Here is a 17614-nt window from a genome sequence, read left to right on the forward strand (position 1 = left end):
AAGCATTCCAGGAAGGATCTTGCCTATTTAAAAGTAAAATTCAGGAATATATGAAAGTTAAAGCTTTTCCCCATAATTACCTGTGTAGTTTTCAGCCTGCAAGTGCATATCACACAATTTGTGAATATAGCGGATATACATCTCCTCTTTGTTGATTTCAGACTTATAAAAGTTCTGTAAAGTAAGATAAAGAATGAAATTCAGAAGACAATCTCTGATACCTTGTTTAGGATATATTTTTAGGGATTTAAGCAGTTTTCAGTTATAGAAATGTACTTAACATGTGAAATAGTCTTCATTCTGTTTCTATTTAATACTCTTGCACATATAAAATTTACAGATTTCAGCTGATTAAATGGTAATCTTAGCTCAGTGTAAAGTAATGTACAGTTCTTTGGCCTATTCATACCAATTGTATATCACTATTACAACAGTGGACATGGCAAAAGAAGCGCAAAACCAGGAAGTGCAAACTCTTACTCTTCCTGTTTCATTACTTTTAATGTGAACACACCCAAGAGCATAAAAGCTCTTGATATAATGGTCAAACCAAAATAAAACTAACACAAAGATATAGCAGTCTTACCATCAGATTAACTGTGCAACCAATTTTCTTGTTCTCTGTTTCATCTCCTTTCATACAGTCCCTGGAAAAAAGGGACAACTGTTGAATATCCAGATTTCAAAATTATCTTGAGGAACCAAAGATGCGAGATGTGAAAATAACAGGGGCATATCTGGGCACTAACCCAGCTGAGACTTATTTAGATTCAACAGATTGCTGCATTGTGTGCCTTCAAATTGTGCCCTAGTATCTGTTCACAAAATGTTCTGAAATGGTAGGGCATTGCTGCAGGATTTGCAGTTCTCTAGTTTGTTTTTAAGGGCTATATGGGTGCTTATGTAACATGGACAGAAATGGTCATCTCGGAAAGTGCTACAACATGACAACACATATGATTTTATATGTTTTAAATCTTTTTAAACCTTTTAAGCATGCAATGCGATCTAGGGTACTGCTATATGGTTTATTCCTATGCTTCTTATTGCAGCCATAGTTAAATCAAAATGTAGTCCAGAGTCTACTATGTCTCTTATTAGTGCAGTCACATGCCTATTTTTAAATATTTTAAATCATTTTATGTTAGTAATATATTTTAGCGTCTTTTATATTTTTAATTGTATATTTTAAATCATTTTATGATAGTCTTAGAGTGTAAAATCTATTGCTACTTAGGTTTTAAAATGTACTTTATGCTGGTCTGTGACTGTAATAAAGATTGATTGATTGACAACACATCCAACCTTTAAAAAGAATATAATTGTATGATATTCAAAACATACATGTGTTTGGCTGTTTATGCAGAAAATCCAAACATAAACACAAACACAGTTTGTTTGTTTTAAAGGCCAAACATTGCATGCATTTTTGGGGAAGTTGTGTCCCGTGTTATTAATGATATTACAGGCACTATGTAAAATATCCTGGAGAGAATCTTTCTATGTGGTTGCTAAGAGTCAACACTGACTTGACAGCACTTAATCAATCAATCAATCAATCAATCAATCAATGTAACAGATGCTCACAAAAGGTGAACAGTCATATGTTACCTGTAGTCAAGGAGGCGCTCCATTAGGCGAGTAACCGATGTTACAAAAGATATGCCCGTCTCCCGCCAAGTCTCCTGTTCAATCTTTTCCAGCAAACTGTGTAAAATCAAAACAGCGTATAAGGCTTCCTTGGAAATATGCAAATGCCTGGCAAGTACTGGGAATAATTTTAAACGCCTATAACATGTCCACACCAAACTCAAACAAATCATCATCTTACCTTGGGTATGGCCCAAAGAGCTGGGTTCTAATCCATGTTGCATGAAGCAAATACAAGGAGATTATTAAACTAAATTGATCCATTATCACTACTTTATAAGAAGCAAACATCAGGACGAGAGCACACTCACTTTGCTGCCAGTTAATTAAAAATGGGAACATGCTAATTTGGATGGAATCTAAAACAAATATATATTTCTTTTTCCCAAATGGTATTCTGTTTGATATTAGAACTCAAAGTGGACCCCATTATCTGCAGGAGTTCTGTTCCTGCAGATTTCAGGAGGTTATGAAACTGTGGACAATGAGGTATTGGGGCAATGGGAGTCGGGGGCGGGGGGGGGAGGTTCTTGCATTGAGTCTCAAAAATGGCAAAAAATTGCAAAAATAATGGAAAATGCCATACTGTGCTCTGTGGATCTCCATCTGTCCAGCAATGCCCCCACAAACCATCAGTTTGGCCAATTTTCTGTGAAAAATCATGGGGGGAAGTCCATTTTCCCCCAACAGAAGAGCCCCAAAAGAGCTCTTTGAACAAAAAGGATGCCCGGAAATGACCTTGGAGGTCACTTCTGGCCACCTAGGAACCATGGATACATGAGTGTTAACCCTTTCTGTACCTGCATATGCTGAGGTTGGGTGCTTATTTATGGACTGCGAATACGCGGAACCACAAATAGTCTATGGGCCAGAAGGGTTAATTGGTACAATTTGAGTAAATAAACGGGGTAGTGTTTTTAAGATTTCTTATGACCCTAGTAGAATTATTAGCCATCCTGGCCTTTGATAATGAGTCGCTTTCATCTAAAATCAAAACAAAACACCAGCATATTGTCTAAAAAAATAGCTTTAAAATGCATAATAAGCAACAGTGACCACATAGTGGCCAAACAACTTTACTAATGCAACTTTTTCTATTTGAAATAACAGACTGACAGTTAAAAATGAAAAAGAAAGTTTTCCCATGGTAATATTTATTATTTTATTAGTATTTTGAAAGCAGTGATGTACAGAAAACACTCAACAATAATAATATTTCTATAGAAAGTTGTAGGGAAGTAGTAGGAAATCACAAAAGTCATTGTCATCATCTGCCTCAAGGCTTTATTATTATTAAAAACACAACAGCCATAAAATTGAATCCCTCTGTTGCATGCACAGTGCACGGACTGAGAATGACAGGTTGCTTACCTGTAACGTGGATTCTTCTAGTGGTCATCTGTGCTCTTACATGATTGGGCTTTTTGCCTGTGCAGAGACCTCGTAAGAGTTTTTCCAAGCTAAATTCCTTCTATAGCATTTAGACAATAGCCCCCCCCCCCGGTGATATGCAGCTGCACGCAACTCCCTCTTCAGTCTCAGAGTCTGCTATCTGAAAAAAGACTAAAGAGGGGAGGTTGGGTGGGCGTGTAAGAGCACAGATGACCACTAGAAGAACCCAAGTTACAGGTATGCAACCTATCGTTCTTCGACGTGGTCTCTGTGCACTACATGATTGGGCACATAGCAAGCTGCACCCTGTGCCAATCCTACCTGGAGGCGGGAATCAGGTGAAGAGCGACTGCAACACTGCCATGCCAAAGGAGGCATCTTTGCAGGCATATACATCTAGAGCATAGTGGTGCATAAGTGATGTGACACCCAAGAGGTGGCCTGGCAGATGACGTCGAGAGGAATGGATCTGTCAAGAGCTGTAGAAGCTGCCATGGCTCTTGTAGAATGTGCTATGATCGAGGGCGGAAGGGGTCTGATAGCACAAGGTAATTGTATGGATGATCCAATGAGATATAGTCTGAGGAGAGGCTCATGTACCTCTATTAGGTCCAGAGTGTATGATGAAAAGGAACTGGAAGGTATGCCAGTCAGCAGTCTGATGGACATAATATGCTAGTGCATGGCATACATCAAGAGTGTGAAGGCGGTGTTGAGCATTGTCCTCTGGATTGGGGAAAAACACTGGCAAGGTAAGTGGTTGGAAGCAATGGAAGGCAGAGACAACCTTGGGTAAGAAGGAAATGTCTGTACAGAGAACGACTTTATCTTTGTGGAAAGTCAGATAAGGTGAATCTACTCTGACAGCCCTAAGTTCACTAACACATTTAATGGAGGTGACAGCGCAAGAAAGGCGACCTTACATGAGAGTAAGTCAACTGAGGCAGAAGCCAGAAGTTCAAAGGGAGGCCCCATGAGACATGTAAGTACTAAGGTGAGGTCCCAGGTCGGAGCCATGATGGGAGAATCTGGATATAAGTGAGATAGTCCTTTCAAGAATCTTTTTATAATAGGGTCACAGAACCAGGAGAGAGAGTTTAACGAGGAATGGGCTATGATGGTGGCCAAATGGACTCTCAGTGAAGATAATTTCAAGCCAGATTCCTCAAGGGCTAGGAGATAGGTGCAGACATGTTGAGCAGACACCTTTGTAGGGGAAACATCTTTGGATTCTAGAAATTTAAGAAAACGCTTCCATTCGTGATTGTATGATTTCACTGTTGCAGGTTTGTGAGCTGCTGAAAGGATTCATTGGAGTTCTAGTGGAAAGGAGGCTTGATCCACCATGCAGTGAGGCAAGTTGTGGTAAGTTGGGATGGAGAAGATATCCAGACTGCTGGCTGAGAAGATGGGGAATCTGTTTGAGGTGCTTGTAGAGACTGTTGGAAAGCTAGAGGTGGTGAGGGAATCAAGGCCTTCTGGGTTACCAAGGGCTGTTGAGGATGCATTCTGGTTGGGCTTGAATGATCTTTTGTAAGATTCTGGGGATCAAGGGTATGGGTGGGAAAAGGCAGACTGAGAGACCCTGTCCAAGGGATGGTGAAGGTGTCGCCCAGTGAGTTGTGGCCTAGGCCCGTCCGTGAGCAGTAGTGTCGGCATTGCACATGAGTGGTGACGCGAAAAGGTCTATTGTTGGTCAGAACCAGAGGTGAACCATAGGTGCGTCGGTCGGTCTAGTTGCCACTCATGGGAGGTAGTGCTGATCCTGCTGAGGGCATCTGCCTGTATGTTGGTCTTGCCCTGGATGTGGATGGCTATGGGAGTGATGGACTGTCGGATGCACCAGAGCCAAAGCCTGATGGAGAGGCGCAGCAGCATAGGAGAGGACGTACCTCCCTGTCTGTTCAAATAGGCCTTTGCCGTGGTATTGTTGGTTTGAATCGTTATTGTGGAATGAGCAATGAGAGGAAGAAACCCTTTCAGGGCTTTGAAGAATGCTAGGAGTTCTAGAAATCTGATGTGATGAGGAGTCTCGGTTCTGGTCCATAGGCTGTGGAGATGGAGATTGAGGATATGGGTGCCCCAGCCATTTCTGATGCATCTGTGGTGACGATTAATTGGGGTTGCTGAGGGTGGAATGGGGAGCCGACAAAGAGGTTGTTTGGGTCGTTCCACCAATGAAGGGAGTGACGGATATGGAAGGGGATCTGTAGATGGTGAGCTGGGGAGTCTGATTGAGGATGAAAACTATGGAGGAATCATTGTTGTAGGACCCGGGATCTGAGGTGCGTGTGAGGAAAAACATGAGTTCAAGTAGCCATGTAACCTAGCAGCTGCTGGATAACTCGTGCCGTGTTGTAGGGGCGAGAGAGCACCTCTGTCGATAGGGAGAGGATTGCTTAAATCTTCCAGTCTGGGAGGTAGAGTTTCTCCTGAATGGAGTTGAAAAGGAGGCCCAAAAACTCTATGGATCTGGTTGGAGTGAGTTTGGATTTGGCGTAGTTTATTTGAAGGTCCAACGCGTTCAGGAGAGAGATTGTAGTTGTTAAGTGCTGGCACAGATTTTGAGGATTGTGTGATACGAGAAGCCAGTCGTCTAAGAACAGGAAAACCTGTCTCTCTTGTTGCTGCAAGTAGGCGACTATCGGAGCCATGCATTTTGTGAAGATTCTTGGTGTAGAGGCCAGACCGAAGGGTAGAGCCTGGAATTGATAGGTGTTTCCTGTCACTGTGAAGTGAAAGTATCGCCGGTGTTGGGGTTGGATGGTTATGTGGTAGTAGGCATCCTTCAGGTCTAAGGAGGCGAACCAAGCCCCTCTGTGGAGGAGGGCTAGGATGGTAGGGATGGTGACCATTCTGAAACATTTGTAAGAATCTGTTGAGTTTGTGGAGGTTTAGAATAAGTCAAAGGGTACCGTCTGGTTTTGGGACAGTAATGTAAATGGAGTGGAAACCCAGAGAAGATGGGTTTAGCACCGGTTCTATTGTGTCCCTGTTGAGTAAGGGCTCGATTTCTGAGAGGAGGGTGGTTGCAGGTATAGTAGCAATCGGGGAATTGAACGGAGGGGGAGTTGAGTATTCTATTGCGTATCCAATCCTCATGATATTGAGGACTCACAAATCTGTTGTAATGTGTTCCCAGGTTGAGAGAAAGGGGGGTAGATGGGTCCCTCACCTGAGGTGAGGCCGGGAGTCATTGTCTCTTTGGGAGGGCAGGTGAGGGTCTGGATCTGGGTGCCAGTTGGCGGTGAGAAGGAAAGAAGGTATGCTTTCTATAGGCTTGGTATCTAGGCATATGAAAGGAGCAATCAGGCTGTTGTGTCTGATTCGGCGGGCATTGGGATTGGTGCTGTTGCCATGGTGAAGGCCTGTAAGGGTGAAAGGCAGGAGACTGGAAGCTCATAGAGCGTGCAGTATTGCGAAGACGTTGGACTTTCTGTAAGGTTTTGTCCACCTTCTCTCCAAAAAGGGCTTCACCCTCAAAGGGTAAATCTTCGATACATGCTTGAGCTTTGTAGGTTAAACCAGAGGAGCGTAGCCAGGCATGTCTATGAATAGCTATGGAGGTGGCTACCACCTTAGAGGTGCATTCAGTGGAGTGTCTGACTGCGTGAAGTTCTTGATTTGCTAACTGGGTCGCTTCCTTGAGGAAGACCTTAGTTGGGTCCTTCTTGTTAGGAGGGAGATGGTCTAGGAAGCAGGCTAGGCGTTCCCAGAGAAAATTGTTATAATGAGCATTGTAAGCCTGGTAGTTAGCAATTAGAAGAAGCAGGGTGGAGACAGAGTAGAGTCGTCTGCCAAAGGTATCCAGCTTCCTTCCCTCTTTGTCTGGTGGGGTGGAGGCTAGGCGGCTTCTATTCTTCAAGAAGGAGGACTCAATAACCACAGAGTTAGGAGCTGGGTGTTTAAGGAGGAAGTTACCCACTTGTTCGTTCATATGGACTCTATAAAAACTTTCAAGTTTCTTAGTGGGATGGGGCAGAGACGATGGTTTTGCCAGCAAGATTTAGTGATGTCCATGAGGGTGGAATTCATAGGGAGAGACACAAGAGCACATGTATCTGTCTCAATAAGACTGAAAAGAGGGTCAGGATCCGCCTTGGCCTGTTGCGAGAGTTGCACCCCTAAGGAGTTAGCCATGTGAGAGATGTAGTCTGCATAAATCTTATAGTCCTCCTAGGGAGAACTGGGTTTTTGGTTGGACAAGAGTTTCTGTGGAGATGATCCAAGAGAAGCCATATCCGAGTGAGATGATCCGATATCAGGATCTTCATAGTCAGGTTGTTGATCAGAGGATTCACCTTTGATGGGGGTGGGATGGTTAGGGTCCTCTGGGGTCTCAGGGAGGTTCTGATGTCTAGTGTCAAATTGCGTAGAGGCTGGAGGGTGGGCCGGATGATTTCGTGGTGGAATCTTAGGTGGCAAGGAGGTTGATCTAGGTGGAGGTGGTAGTTTTTGTGTGGCAGTGGACTGTGAACGAGTTGTGGCAGTCCTAGGAGGCCGCGTCATGGTTGGTGGTCTAACAACAGTGTGTCGTGGAGATCAAGAGTGGTCCGTAAGGGCTCCCCTGTAACCCCACTGGTCCAACTGGGATGTGTAATGTCGAGAAGGTAGGTAAGTAGGAAGCCATGGGGGCTCATATGAGTCCTATTGTCTGGAATGGTAGAGTGGCTCTGATGGTAGAAAGGAGTGATAGTGTCAGCGGTCGTAATAAGTGGAATAGTAAGGGTCCTGGTAATATGCACATCGAGGTTGGCTATGGCCTCTATATGTGTATTCAGGGTGGAGCCTCTCAAATTCAGAATCAGCCCTCTTCCACGAGGTCGGCTTCAGGTTCGTAGGCTGGCTTCTCTTTTTCAGAGTCTGGTTTTGAAAGGGGTTCAGGTTCGTAGGCTGGATCTTTGGTATTGAGGCAGTCTTCGGATTCTAGGGTGTCCGAGGGGCATCAGCTGGCCAAGTTCGAGGTGCTGTTCCCCAGGTTCGAGCGGCTTGTTCGAGGTTAACTTGAACTTTTTCTTTTTGGCGGGAGGTTCAGGCAGTGGGGGAAGCTTCCGCTTAAGAGTTTGTTTGGTGTCTGAAGCCTGTAGTGGTTTCTTCTTCTTCTTCTTTTTTAGGGCTAGAGATGCCGTGGAGTCCTTCGGTTTGATGTCAGAACTGAAGCGGACGGTATGGATGGAATGGTTGATCCCGAGGACAAAGTAAAAGCCGTAGGCTCTAGAGGCAGTTTGGGTCCCAGCGCCGAAGTGTCAGACAAGGTAGTAGACATGGGGGGCTTTAAGCTGGAGCCTGGCGGGGTTAGCACTGGCCACCACCTGCATAGCAGAAAGCTGAGAGGCTGTCTCAGAAGATTTCAATGCCTGCTCCTAGAGCCAAGATCTTAAACGGGAGGGAGCAGGGCTACTGCCTAAACGCTATAGAAGGAATTTAGCTTGGAAAAACTCCAAAGAGGTCTCTGAGCAGGTGCAAATCCCAATCGTGTAGAGCACAGAGACCACATCGAAAAAGACACTGATACCTCTTTTCTTTCTGCTGACATGTCTTCAGAAAGTGAAGCTGAGGATACACTGCCCACATGCAGTATGACTAAACGTGTCAGAACAAATGCCATAGCCTGCATTATACATTCTACTAATAATGATGGAGAATTACTAACCCTGAGGGACTAAATGTCATGGGCCACCATGCTCCATGCAGCCCAAATAAGACAACATCTGTCACTGTTAGAACTTTCAAAATCTGTTTCAGATGGAGAGGTTCCAAAGGTTGTTTACTACAGACAATGCAGAAGTAAATTTACTCACAAAAGTCTTTGAATATTTAAAACAGAGAAGAAATCTAAGGAGTTAGAGGCAGAAGATTCCACTGGAAAGTCCATTAGTCAGAAAGCAGGCACTGCTACACCATTTTTTTTGAAGAAAAATGCATATTTGGTAATTAAGTAAACACGTAAAAAAATGGTACTAGGAACCGTGAATCATTGATTCAATGTGTGGAACTTAGAGCAGATCAAACAATAAAAGAAGATACAATAGAAAAGGAAGATGGCTGAATTCTTGTTCTAGTGCAAAGTCAGAATTTAGAAGCCAAGTACCATGTTTCATGGTATAAAATATCCATACGCAAAAAGACCAATTAAGCCAACAACGGAAGCAGAAGGTGAGAATGATGAATCATATTATGGAAAAGCATGGAACGCATATAATGAACTATTTCTTTATATTAGACAAGATATTTTCAACAGACCAAGAGTTGTACCTTTGGTGGAACTGACTGCTTACTTAATTAAAAAAATGGAAACTTTGGGTGTCCAGAAAATTCTAACTTCCACAAAGAAGCACATACGACTGAAGCTGGAATCTGAATTTGGCAATGCAGCTCATATATTTCAATGTTCACTTTGGGACCAATGTGTTTGGGACGGCTCAGGAGTTCATAGTGGCCATGACAACGATGGGCCTATCTCAAGTTGTCTCAGGACCAACGCATATTGCTGGTCACGTGCTTGATCTGGTCTTTCACTCTGAACAGGGTGGTGTTCCGTGGGTGGGGACTCTGGTGATTTCCTCATTATCATGGACGGACCACCATCTGGTTAAGGTTGGACTCACGACCATGACCCACCTCTGCAGGGGCGGAGGGCCCATTAGGATGGTCCTTCCGAAAAGGTTACTGGATCCAATAGGATTCCAAGAAACTTTGGAGGGATTTAGTGTTGGCTCTGCTGGTGACCCTGTCGACACTCTGGTGAAGAACTGGAATAATCAACTCACCAGGGCAGTGGACACAATTGCTCCTATGCATCCTCTCTAGCCCACTTCGAAACTGGCCTCTTGGTATACAGAAGAACTACGGGGGCTGAAGTGGTGAGGTAGACAACTAGAGCACGTGGAGGAAGACTCAACTTGAATCTGACAGATTACAATGTAGAGCACATTTGAAGATCTATGCTCTGGCAATACAGGCAGCAAAGAAGCAGTTCTTTTCCTCCCGTATCAAGTCCGCAAGCTCATGTCCGGAGGAGTTGTTCAGGGGCTAATGTGTGTCCATTCCCCCTTGAATCAGTACTTGGAACCCAACAATTACTTGCTGTGACCTTTTTAATGAGTGTTTTGTGGACAAAATTTCTCGTATTCGAGCCGACTTAGATTCAAACTCTACAATTGTTACAGAGTCTGATTGCGAGGTGTCCAGCAGCTCCTCTTATGTGATGACCCTGGATCAGTTTCAGTTCGTGACACCTGAGTATGTGGACAAGTTGCTTGGAATGGTGGGCCTAACACCTGCCATCTTGATCCTTGCCCGACGTGGCTTATAATATCTGGCAGGGAGGCTGTTGTAGAGGGGTTGGTAGAGATCATAAGTACTTATCTGAGGGAGGGCAGGATGCCACCTTGTCTTCAGGTGGCAATCATTAGACCGTTTCTAAAGAAGCTTGCCTCGGGTCCCTAAGAGTTAAGCAATTACAGGCCTGTCTACAACCTTCCATGGCTTGGCAAGGAGACTGAGAAGGTGGTGGCCTCCCAGCTCCAGGAGGTCTTGGAGGAAATGGACAATCTTGACCCATTTCAAACTGGCTTTCAGGCGGCCTGATGGATGATCTCCAATTGGGAATGGACAGAGGAAGTGTGACTCTGTTGGTCCTTTTGGCTCTCTCGGCAGCTTTCAATACTATTGACCATCGCATACTTCTGGAACATATGAGGGGACTGGGAGGCACTGCTTTGCGGAGGTTCCGCTCTTACCTCACGGGCAGATTCCAGATGGTGTCTCTTGGAGACTGTTGTTCTTCAAAACCTGAACTTCCATATGGTATCCCTCAGGGCTCCATATTGTCTCTGATGTTTTATTTTATTTTATTTTATTTATCAAATTTGTACACTGCCCCAAACTTTCATCTCTGGATGGTTAACAATAGCATAAAACAAGTTAAAAACATATACAAAAAACTTAAAACAATTTAAATATTTAAAAATAAACCAGAGATTAAAACCTAAAAAAAAATTAGGAAGCTGAGAAAGCTTGGGCGAAAAGATGGGTTTTCAGATTTTTTAAAAAAATTGCAAGAGATGGGTAGGATCATATCTCAGCAGGGAGTGCATTCCACAATCTTGGGGCAGCAACCAAGAAGGCCCATCTCTGTGTAGCCATCAGACGAGTTGGCAGTAACTGGAGACGGACCTCCTCAGATGACCTAAATGGGCAGTGGGGCTCGTAGTGAAGAAGACGCTCTCTTAGATACCCAGGGCCTAAGTCATTTAGGGCTTTATAACTAGCACTTTGTATTTTGTCTAGAAACCTATTGGCAGCCAGTGTAGCTCCATCAGTAAAGGAGTAACGTGGTCTCTCCGAGATAACCCAGAGACCAACCTGGCTGCCGCATTCTGAACCAACTGAAGTTTCCGGACTACGTACAAAGGCAGCCCCACGTAGAACGCATTACAGAAGTCAAGTCTGGAGGTTACCAACAAATGTACCACTGTTTTGAGGTCAATGATCTCGAGAAATGGGCGCAGCTGGCATATCAGCCGAAGCTGATAGAAAGCACCCCTGGCCACCGCCTCAACCTGAGAAACCAGGGAGAGGTGTGAATCCAGAAGTACTCCCAGACTGCGGACCTGTTCCTTTTTGAGAAGTGTGACCCCATCTAGAACAGGTAGATCAAAATCGTCTCTGGAGTTCTGACCCCGCACAATAAGTACCTCCGTCTTATCTGGATTCAGCTTCAGTTTATTCTTCCTCATCCATCCCATTACTGCTTCCAGGCAGGCATGTTGTTTAATATCTACATGAAACTGCTGGGAGAGATCATCAGGAGATTTGGTGCCGGGTGTTATCAATATACTGATGACTCCCAAATCTAATTCTCCATGTCAACATCATCCGGAGAAGGCATAACCTCCCTAAATGCCTACCTGGAGGCAATAATGGGCTGGATCAAGGATAACAACTAAAGCTGGATCCAGAAAAGACATAGGTACTTATTGTGCAGGGTCGGAACTCGGGAGACGATTTTGAGTAACGGAGGCTGTGGTCTTTGTCCAGTATTATATGATGGAAGAAGGAAGGGCTCCAGTTCCAGACTTCTTCTTTGTTTTGAAAATAAGTCTTTGGGACTTCTTGTTGTGGCCCTTTAATTCTTCGCTATACAACTATTCCATTTACTCTATGTGTAGTGCCAGCCCCACTGATCTCTTCCAAACGAGATCAGCCCCGCTGCATTGGCAGCACAAGCCAATTTCAGCACCAAATGGGGTCACGCAGCCCTGTTCTGGAGCAAAATAATGCCCCACCACCACGTCTGACGTCAGATGCAGGGTTTGTGTCTGGGGCTGCGAGGCATGGCCGCAGGGGCGGTGGCCCGGGATCTTTGAACCCATTCTCCCAATGGTGGCTCCACCCCTAGTAGCAGACAATGAGGCTACTCACACATTCGTGCTAAACCGGGCTAAGGAAGCACAGCCTGGTTTTGCATGCGTGTGTGAACCGCTGGGATTGGGCTTGATCTCAGCAGCTACATGGTGGCAAACCTGCCTAAGTAGCCTCCCTTTAAAATGAAATTAAGGGAGCGAGTGCTTCCTTAACCTCATTTATTTGCTCATGTGTCAGCCACAGCTGCTCATTTATTTGCTCGCGTGTCAGCCATGGCGCACTAAAGGGGAGGGAGGGGGATCCTAATAATGCACCACGCACAAGTGTGCTGCATTATTGGAGCTCTGCGGGGTGAGGCAACATGTGGCGGCACATCCTGGCACCCCGATCCTTGGAGCTGCAGGAAGCAGCTGCCGGTTGTCTGGGCAGGTGTTCCGCTGGCCCAGGAAAGCAAGCACAATCGTCTGCAAGAAGGTTAAGTCTAACCCACTCTCCCCGCAGACCACCCCAGAGCTCTTCTCACTGATCATGGGAAGAGCTCCAATGTATTCAGACAACTTCTAATAGAGGGTCATCAAAGCAAAAGGATTGATATTGTGTTTGACATGTACTGGACTGTATCAATAAAGAATACAGAAAGGGATTTTAGAGGAAGCAATGATGCACCACAGTACAAGAACATAGTAGGAGGCCACAAGATAGAACAGTGGCAAAGATTCTTATCATGTTCATTTAATAAAACAAATAGCCTTTTGTGGAGAACGGAAGGAGAAAAAATACAGGGAGAAAATCCAAGGTAAAATCTTATTCCTTGCATTTGAGGACTGTGCTACAAGATTACTCAAAATATTGAAGAACAACAACAACAAATATTTATATACCGATTTTCAACAAAAGTTTCCATAGAGAATGAATGAATGAATGAATGAAATGGATCCCTGTCCCCAAAGGGCTTACAATCTAAAAAGAAAGGTAAGACAGACACCAGCAACAGTCACTGGAGGTACTGTGCTGGGAGAGGATACAGCTAGTTACAAAAGAAGTCACAGGACTTCTATCAAGTCACGAAGAGGAAGACACCAGATTGTTGCTACATGCCCAACATGCAGCCAAGGAAGGCTACAAAACAATCATTATTGTTTGCAGGACATGGATATGATGGTCCTAAGTCCTTTTTTCATTTTTAACTGTATGTCTGTTATTTCAGATAGAAAAAGTTGCATTAGTAAAGTTTTTGGCCATCATATATTCACTATTGATTATTATGCATTTTAAAGTTATTTTTTTACCCAATAAGCTGGGTTAGGGGGGTTAAAAGCTACTCAATATCAAAGGCCATCATGGCTAATAATTCTACTAGGGTCAAAAGGAACAACAACAAAAAACCCCACTACCCTGTTTATTAACTCAAAATGTACTGATTAACCAATTTTTAGGCCCCTGGGACACATAGACTATAGTGGTACCATAAATAGTGAGGTCCACCAGGGATCTGCACTGGGACCAGTGGTTTTAAATTTATTCATAAATTATCTAGAAGTTAGGGTAAGCAGTGAGGTGGCCAAATTTAAAGATGAGACCAAACTATTTTAGGGTAGTGAACTTCAAAACAGATTGTGAGGAGTTCAAAAAGATTCTCTCTAAACTGGGGGAGTGGTCAACAATATGGCAGATACGGTTCAATGTAAGCAAGTGTAAAATGATGCATATTGGGACAAATGACCCCAACTTCACATATACATAGATAGGGTCTGAGCTGTCAGTGACTGACCAGCAGAGGGATCTTGGGTTGACAATGAGTTGACAGCTCACTGAAAGTGTCAACTCAGTGCGTGGCAGCTACCAAATTCCATACTAGAATCATTAGGAAGGGAATTGAAAATAAAACTATTACTATCATAACGCCTTTATACAAAACTATGGTGCAACCACGTTTGGAGTACTGTGTATAGTTCTGGCCACCATACCTCAGAAAGGACATTATAGAACTAGAGAAGGTGCAGAAGAGGGCAACCAAGATGATCCAGGGCCTAGAGTACTTTCCTTACAAGGCAAGGCTACAACACCTGGGGCTTTTTAGTTTAGAAAAAAGATGACTGAGGGGAGACATGACAGAGGTCTATAAAAGCATGCATAGTATGGAGAAAGTTGATAGAAAACTTTATCCCTATCTCATAACACTAGAACTAGAGGTCATCCCATTAAACTGATTGCCAGGAAATTAAGGATCAACAAAGGAAGTACTTTTACACACAATGCATAATGAACCTATGGAATTCTTAGCCACAAGATGTGGTGACAGCCAACAGCCTGGATGGCTTTAAGAGGGGTTTAGATAAATTCATGGAGGGCAGATCTATCCATGGCTACTAGTCTGAGGGCTATAGGCCATCTCCAGTCTCAGAGGCAAGATGCCTCCAAATACCATTTGCAAGGGAGTAACAGCAGGAGAGATATTGATATTGTCAGTTTATGGATTCAATTTTTAGTAAAAAAAATTCATTAGAACTAGCTTAACATGCACAGAGAAACTGTGTGCTAGTACTTGATTGCTCCCCACAGCCCCCCTCACCTCAGAGTTCTTTCCACCTTCACCTGAGCCGCACTCCTGCTCCTCCTCCTCCATCTGGTTGCTTCCACCCCCCTCACCCCTCTTGGTCACTCCTCCATCCCCTTACTCCATCCCCCTCACCCCTTTTGGTCGCGGCTGCAGCGCTGCTGGCACCTATTGGCCAAGCTGCAGCCCCCTATCCCCAGAGACCTCACGACCTTCACCCGAGCCCCACTCCTGCTCCTCCCCACAGGAGCAGCAGCAGTGGTTGACCGGGCCCTTCCTCGCTGCCGCCACCGCCATGTCCACTCATTCCCCTCAGGCTGCTGACTGGCCTGGGCCCCTCCCTTGCCTGCCTCCCTCCCTCCGCCAATGGCCTCGGTAGCCCCAAAGAGCAACAGTAGTTGACTAGGCCCTTCCTTGCTGCCAATAAGCGCCGCCATGGCCACTCATTCCCCTCAGGCTGCTGACAGGCTCAGGCTGGTCCCTTGCCCTTCCTTCTTTCTCTCTTCCCCTCCCTTCTTTTTTTCTCATTCTCTCTCCTCCATTCACTCCTCCCCTCTATCTTTCTTCTCCCCTCCCTTCCTGAGTTAAAAAATCTTGTTCATCTTGTTTCCACATCTAATTCACACAACGGCAGCCTCTTTCTTCTTTCCTCCCTCACGACCCCTCTCTTCACACACCTCTGCCATCTATCTATCTATCTATCTATCTATCTATCTATCTATCTATCTATCTATTCATCTTCTCTACAATCGAGAACATCTTCAGACCAGTAACAGTTGCATTCCAACAGTCCTAACCATCACAGGCTCCTCCCCGCTATCTGCATATGGAATCCCCACTGCCCAATTACCATGGTGCTTCTGCTCGTGAACTCTCGCAAGAGCTGCCATGCATGGAATAAGCCACGGGTACACCTTAGAGCAGGGGTGGGGAACCGAGGGCCAGGGTTCCCCACCCTTGCCTTAGAGAATTAAGGAACCAGAATGAGGAGCCACAGAAACTGGGTGAACCGATCTGTACGGCGGTCACAAAGGAACTGAGGTGTCTGCGCTTCCTCCCACCTTAAGTAGCCACGTGGCCATGTGGGGCAGGGCGCAGGTGCCAAAAAGGAGCTATAGAACTCGACACCGAGAGGCTTCTGTGCAGGCAAAGAACCCATTCTAATGGATTCAACGGATCACAACCTAGATATATAGATCCTTAATATAAAGGTGGACCTCAGTATTCGTAGAGGTTCCATTCTCAGCAATTACTGCGGACAGTGAAACCACAAATACCGAGTCATTAAAGTTTATGGGATTCATATAACAGAAGAGCAACTGAAGGAGGAGGAAACCAAAACGTCTTGCACATTATATTTCTGTTTGTTAATCAACAATAAATGTATCCTATTATTTTTATTAACTGCATCCTTCTGGGATCCAGCCTTGCATGGAGTTCTGTTTGCAGCTTTAAACCCCCACTCCACAAACACACAATTATTTCTCTGTGTTGTTTTTGCACTGAAGATTCTCTTCCAAAGCAGCTGTTTGTTCAAATATCTGCTTAGGGAGAAAATGGGCAGTTCAGGAGAGCAATTTTAAGCACAAAAATTGTGCAGAGGAAAGTGTTAACCCCTCTTGCCGCATGACACTACGTCAGCTTGGTGTAGTGGTTAGAGTGCTGGACTAGGACCGGGGAGACCCGAGTTCAAATCCCCATTCAGCCATGAGACTTGCTGGGTGACTCTGGGCCAGTCACTTCTCTCTCTCAACCTACTTCACAGGGTTGTTGTGAGGAGGAACTTTAAGTATGTAGTACACTGCTCTGGGCTTCTTGGAGGAAGAGCGGGATATAAAGTGTAAAATAATAATAAGTGTAAAAAAATAATGACATAGTCTCAGGTTCCTTCATGGTAGATTTTTTAAAAATATAAAAAGACCACTGCCAGTCTACTTCTCGGTTAAGCCCATTTATCAATGATGGGTTTAATGTCAATTGTAGTTTGACCCTGAGGTTAGAAGGAGAAACCCTAGAAATAATTGACCAAACCAGTCATCGATCATGAAAAAGAAGGGACTTTAAAATGCAGTTAAAAGAGGAAGAAAGGGAACCAAGATAGCTGTAAACATGGCTGAACTGCTCAGTGGGTTTTTTGTTTTGTTTTTTACATGACTGACTTTTAAAAGGGTGTCAAAAACATTGGCTCACTTTGTTAGTGCTGCTGCACAGACATTAACTGCTGCATAAGCAGTATTAATACTGTTTTTTCATCACCAGCACACAACAAAAAGCTGTATGTTACTTCGTATGTTAAAATGGCAGAATTTCTCTTTCCCATATTGCTCTTTCTGTACCATATCATGCATTCTTTTTATTGCTCTCTTCCAAAGGAGACTACTCTGTTTTCATCATCAACCCTACATCTTTACATACACTTTTAAAAGGTTTCCTGTAGTATTAAGAATAAAGCTTACAGCAGACTGAATAATTCTCGATAGTTCTCATCTCCTTTTCCTTCTGACACCAAGCTGTCCAGTTTATCAATCAACTCTGCTTCCACCTGTATCAGAGAGAAATAATTAATAAGACAGAAGCTGCCTTTGTCAATCGCAACCATCAACAAGGCTGTGAAAATTACATTTTATGGTTCATTTCTCATGCTCT

General features: G+C 44.3%; 1 protein-coding gene across 10 annotated transcripts in view; it reads right to left on the bottom strand.

Annotated features, from left to right (window-relative positions):
- The window catches only part of DOCK3 (dedicator of cytokinesis 3), a 448426-nt gene that overhangs the window by 117141 nt on the left and 313671 nt on the right, over positions 1-17614 (bottom strand). For 9 of the 10 annotated variants that reach the window (XM_053296419.1, XM_053296424.1, XM_053296425.1 and 6 more), the window contains exons 33-37: positions 17425-17510; positions 1832-1858; positions 1612-1707; positions 587-647; positions 81-174 (exon numbers count right to left, since the gene is read on the bottom strand). In XM_053296419.1, the coding sequence (XP_053152394.1) occupies positions 81-174; positions 587-647; positions 1612-1707; positions 1832-1858; positions 17425-17510 (364 nt within the window). The remainder of the gene's footprint in view (positions 1-80; positions 175-586; positions 648-1611; positions 1708-1831; positions 1859-17424; positions 17511-17614) is intronic. The other variant, XM_053296418.1, reaches the window with a different exon arrangement.

This window comes from Hemicordylus capensis, chromosome 2 (genome assembly GCF_027244095.1).
Source record: "Hemicordylus capensis ecotype Gifberg chromosome 2, rHemCap1.1.pri, whole genome shotgun sequence".
Classification (NCBI taxonomy): domain Eukaryota; kingdom Metazoa; phylum Chordata; class Lepidosauria; order Squamata; family Cordylidae; genus Hemicordylus; species Hemicordylus capensis.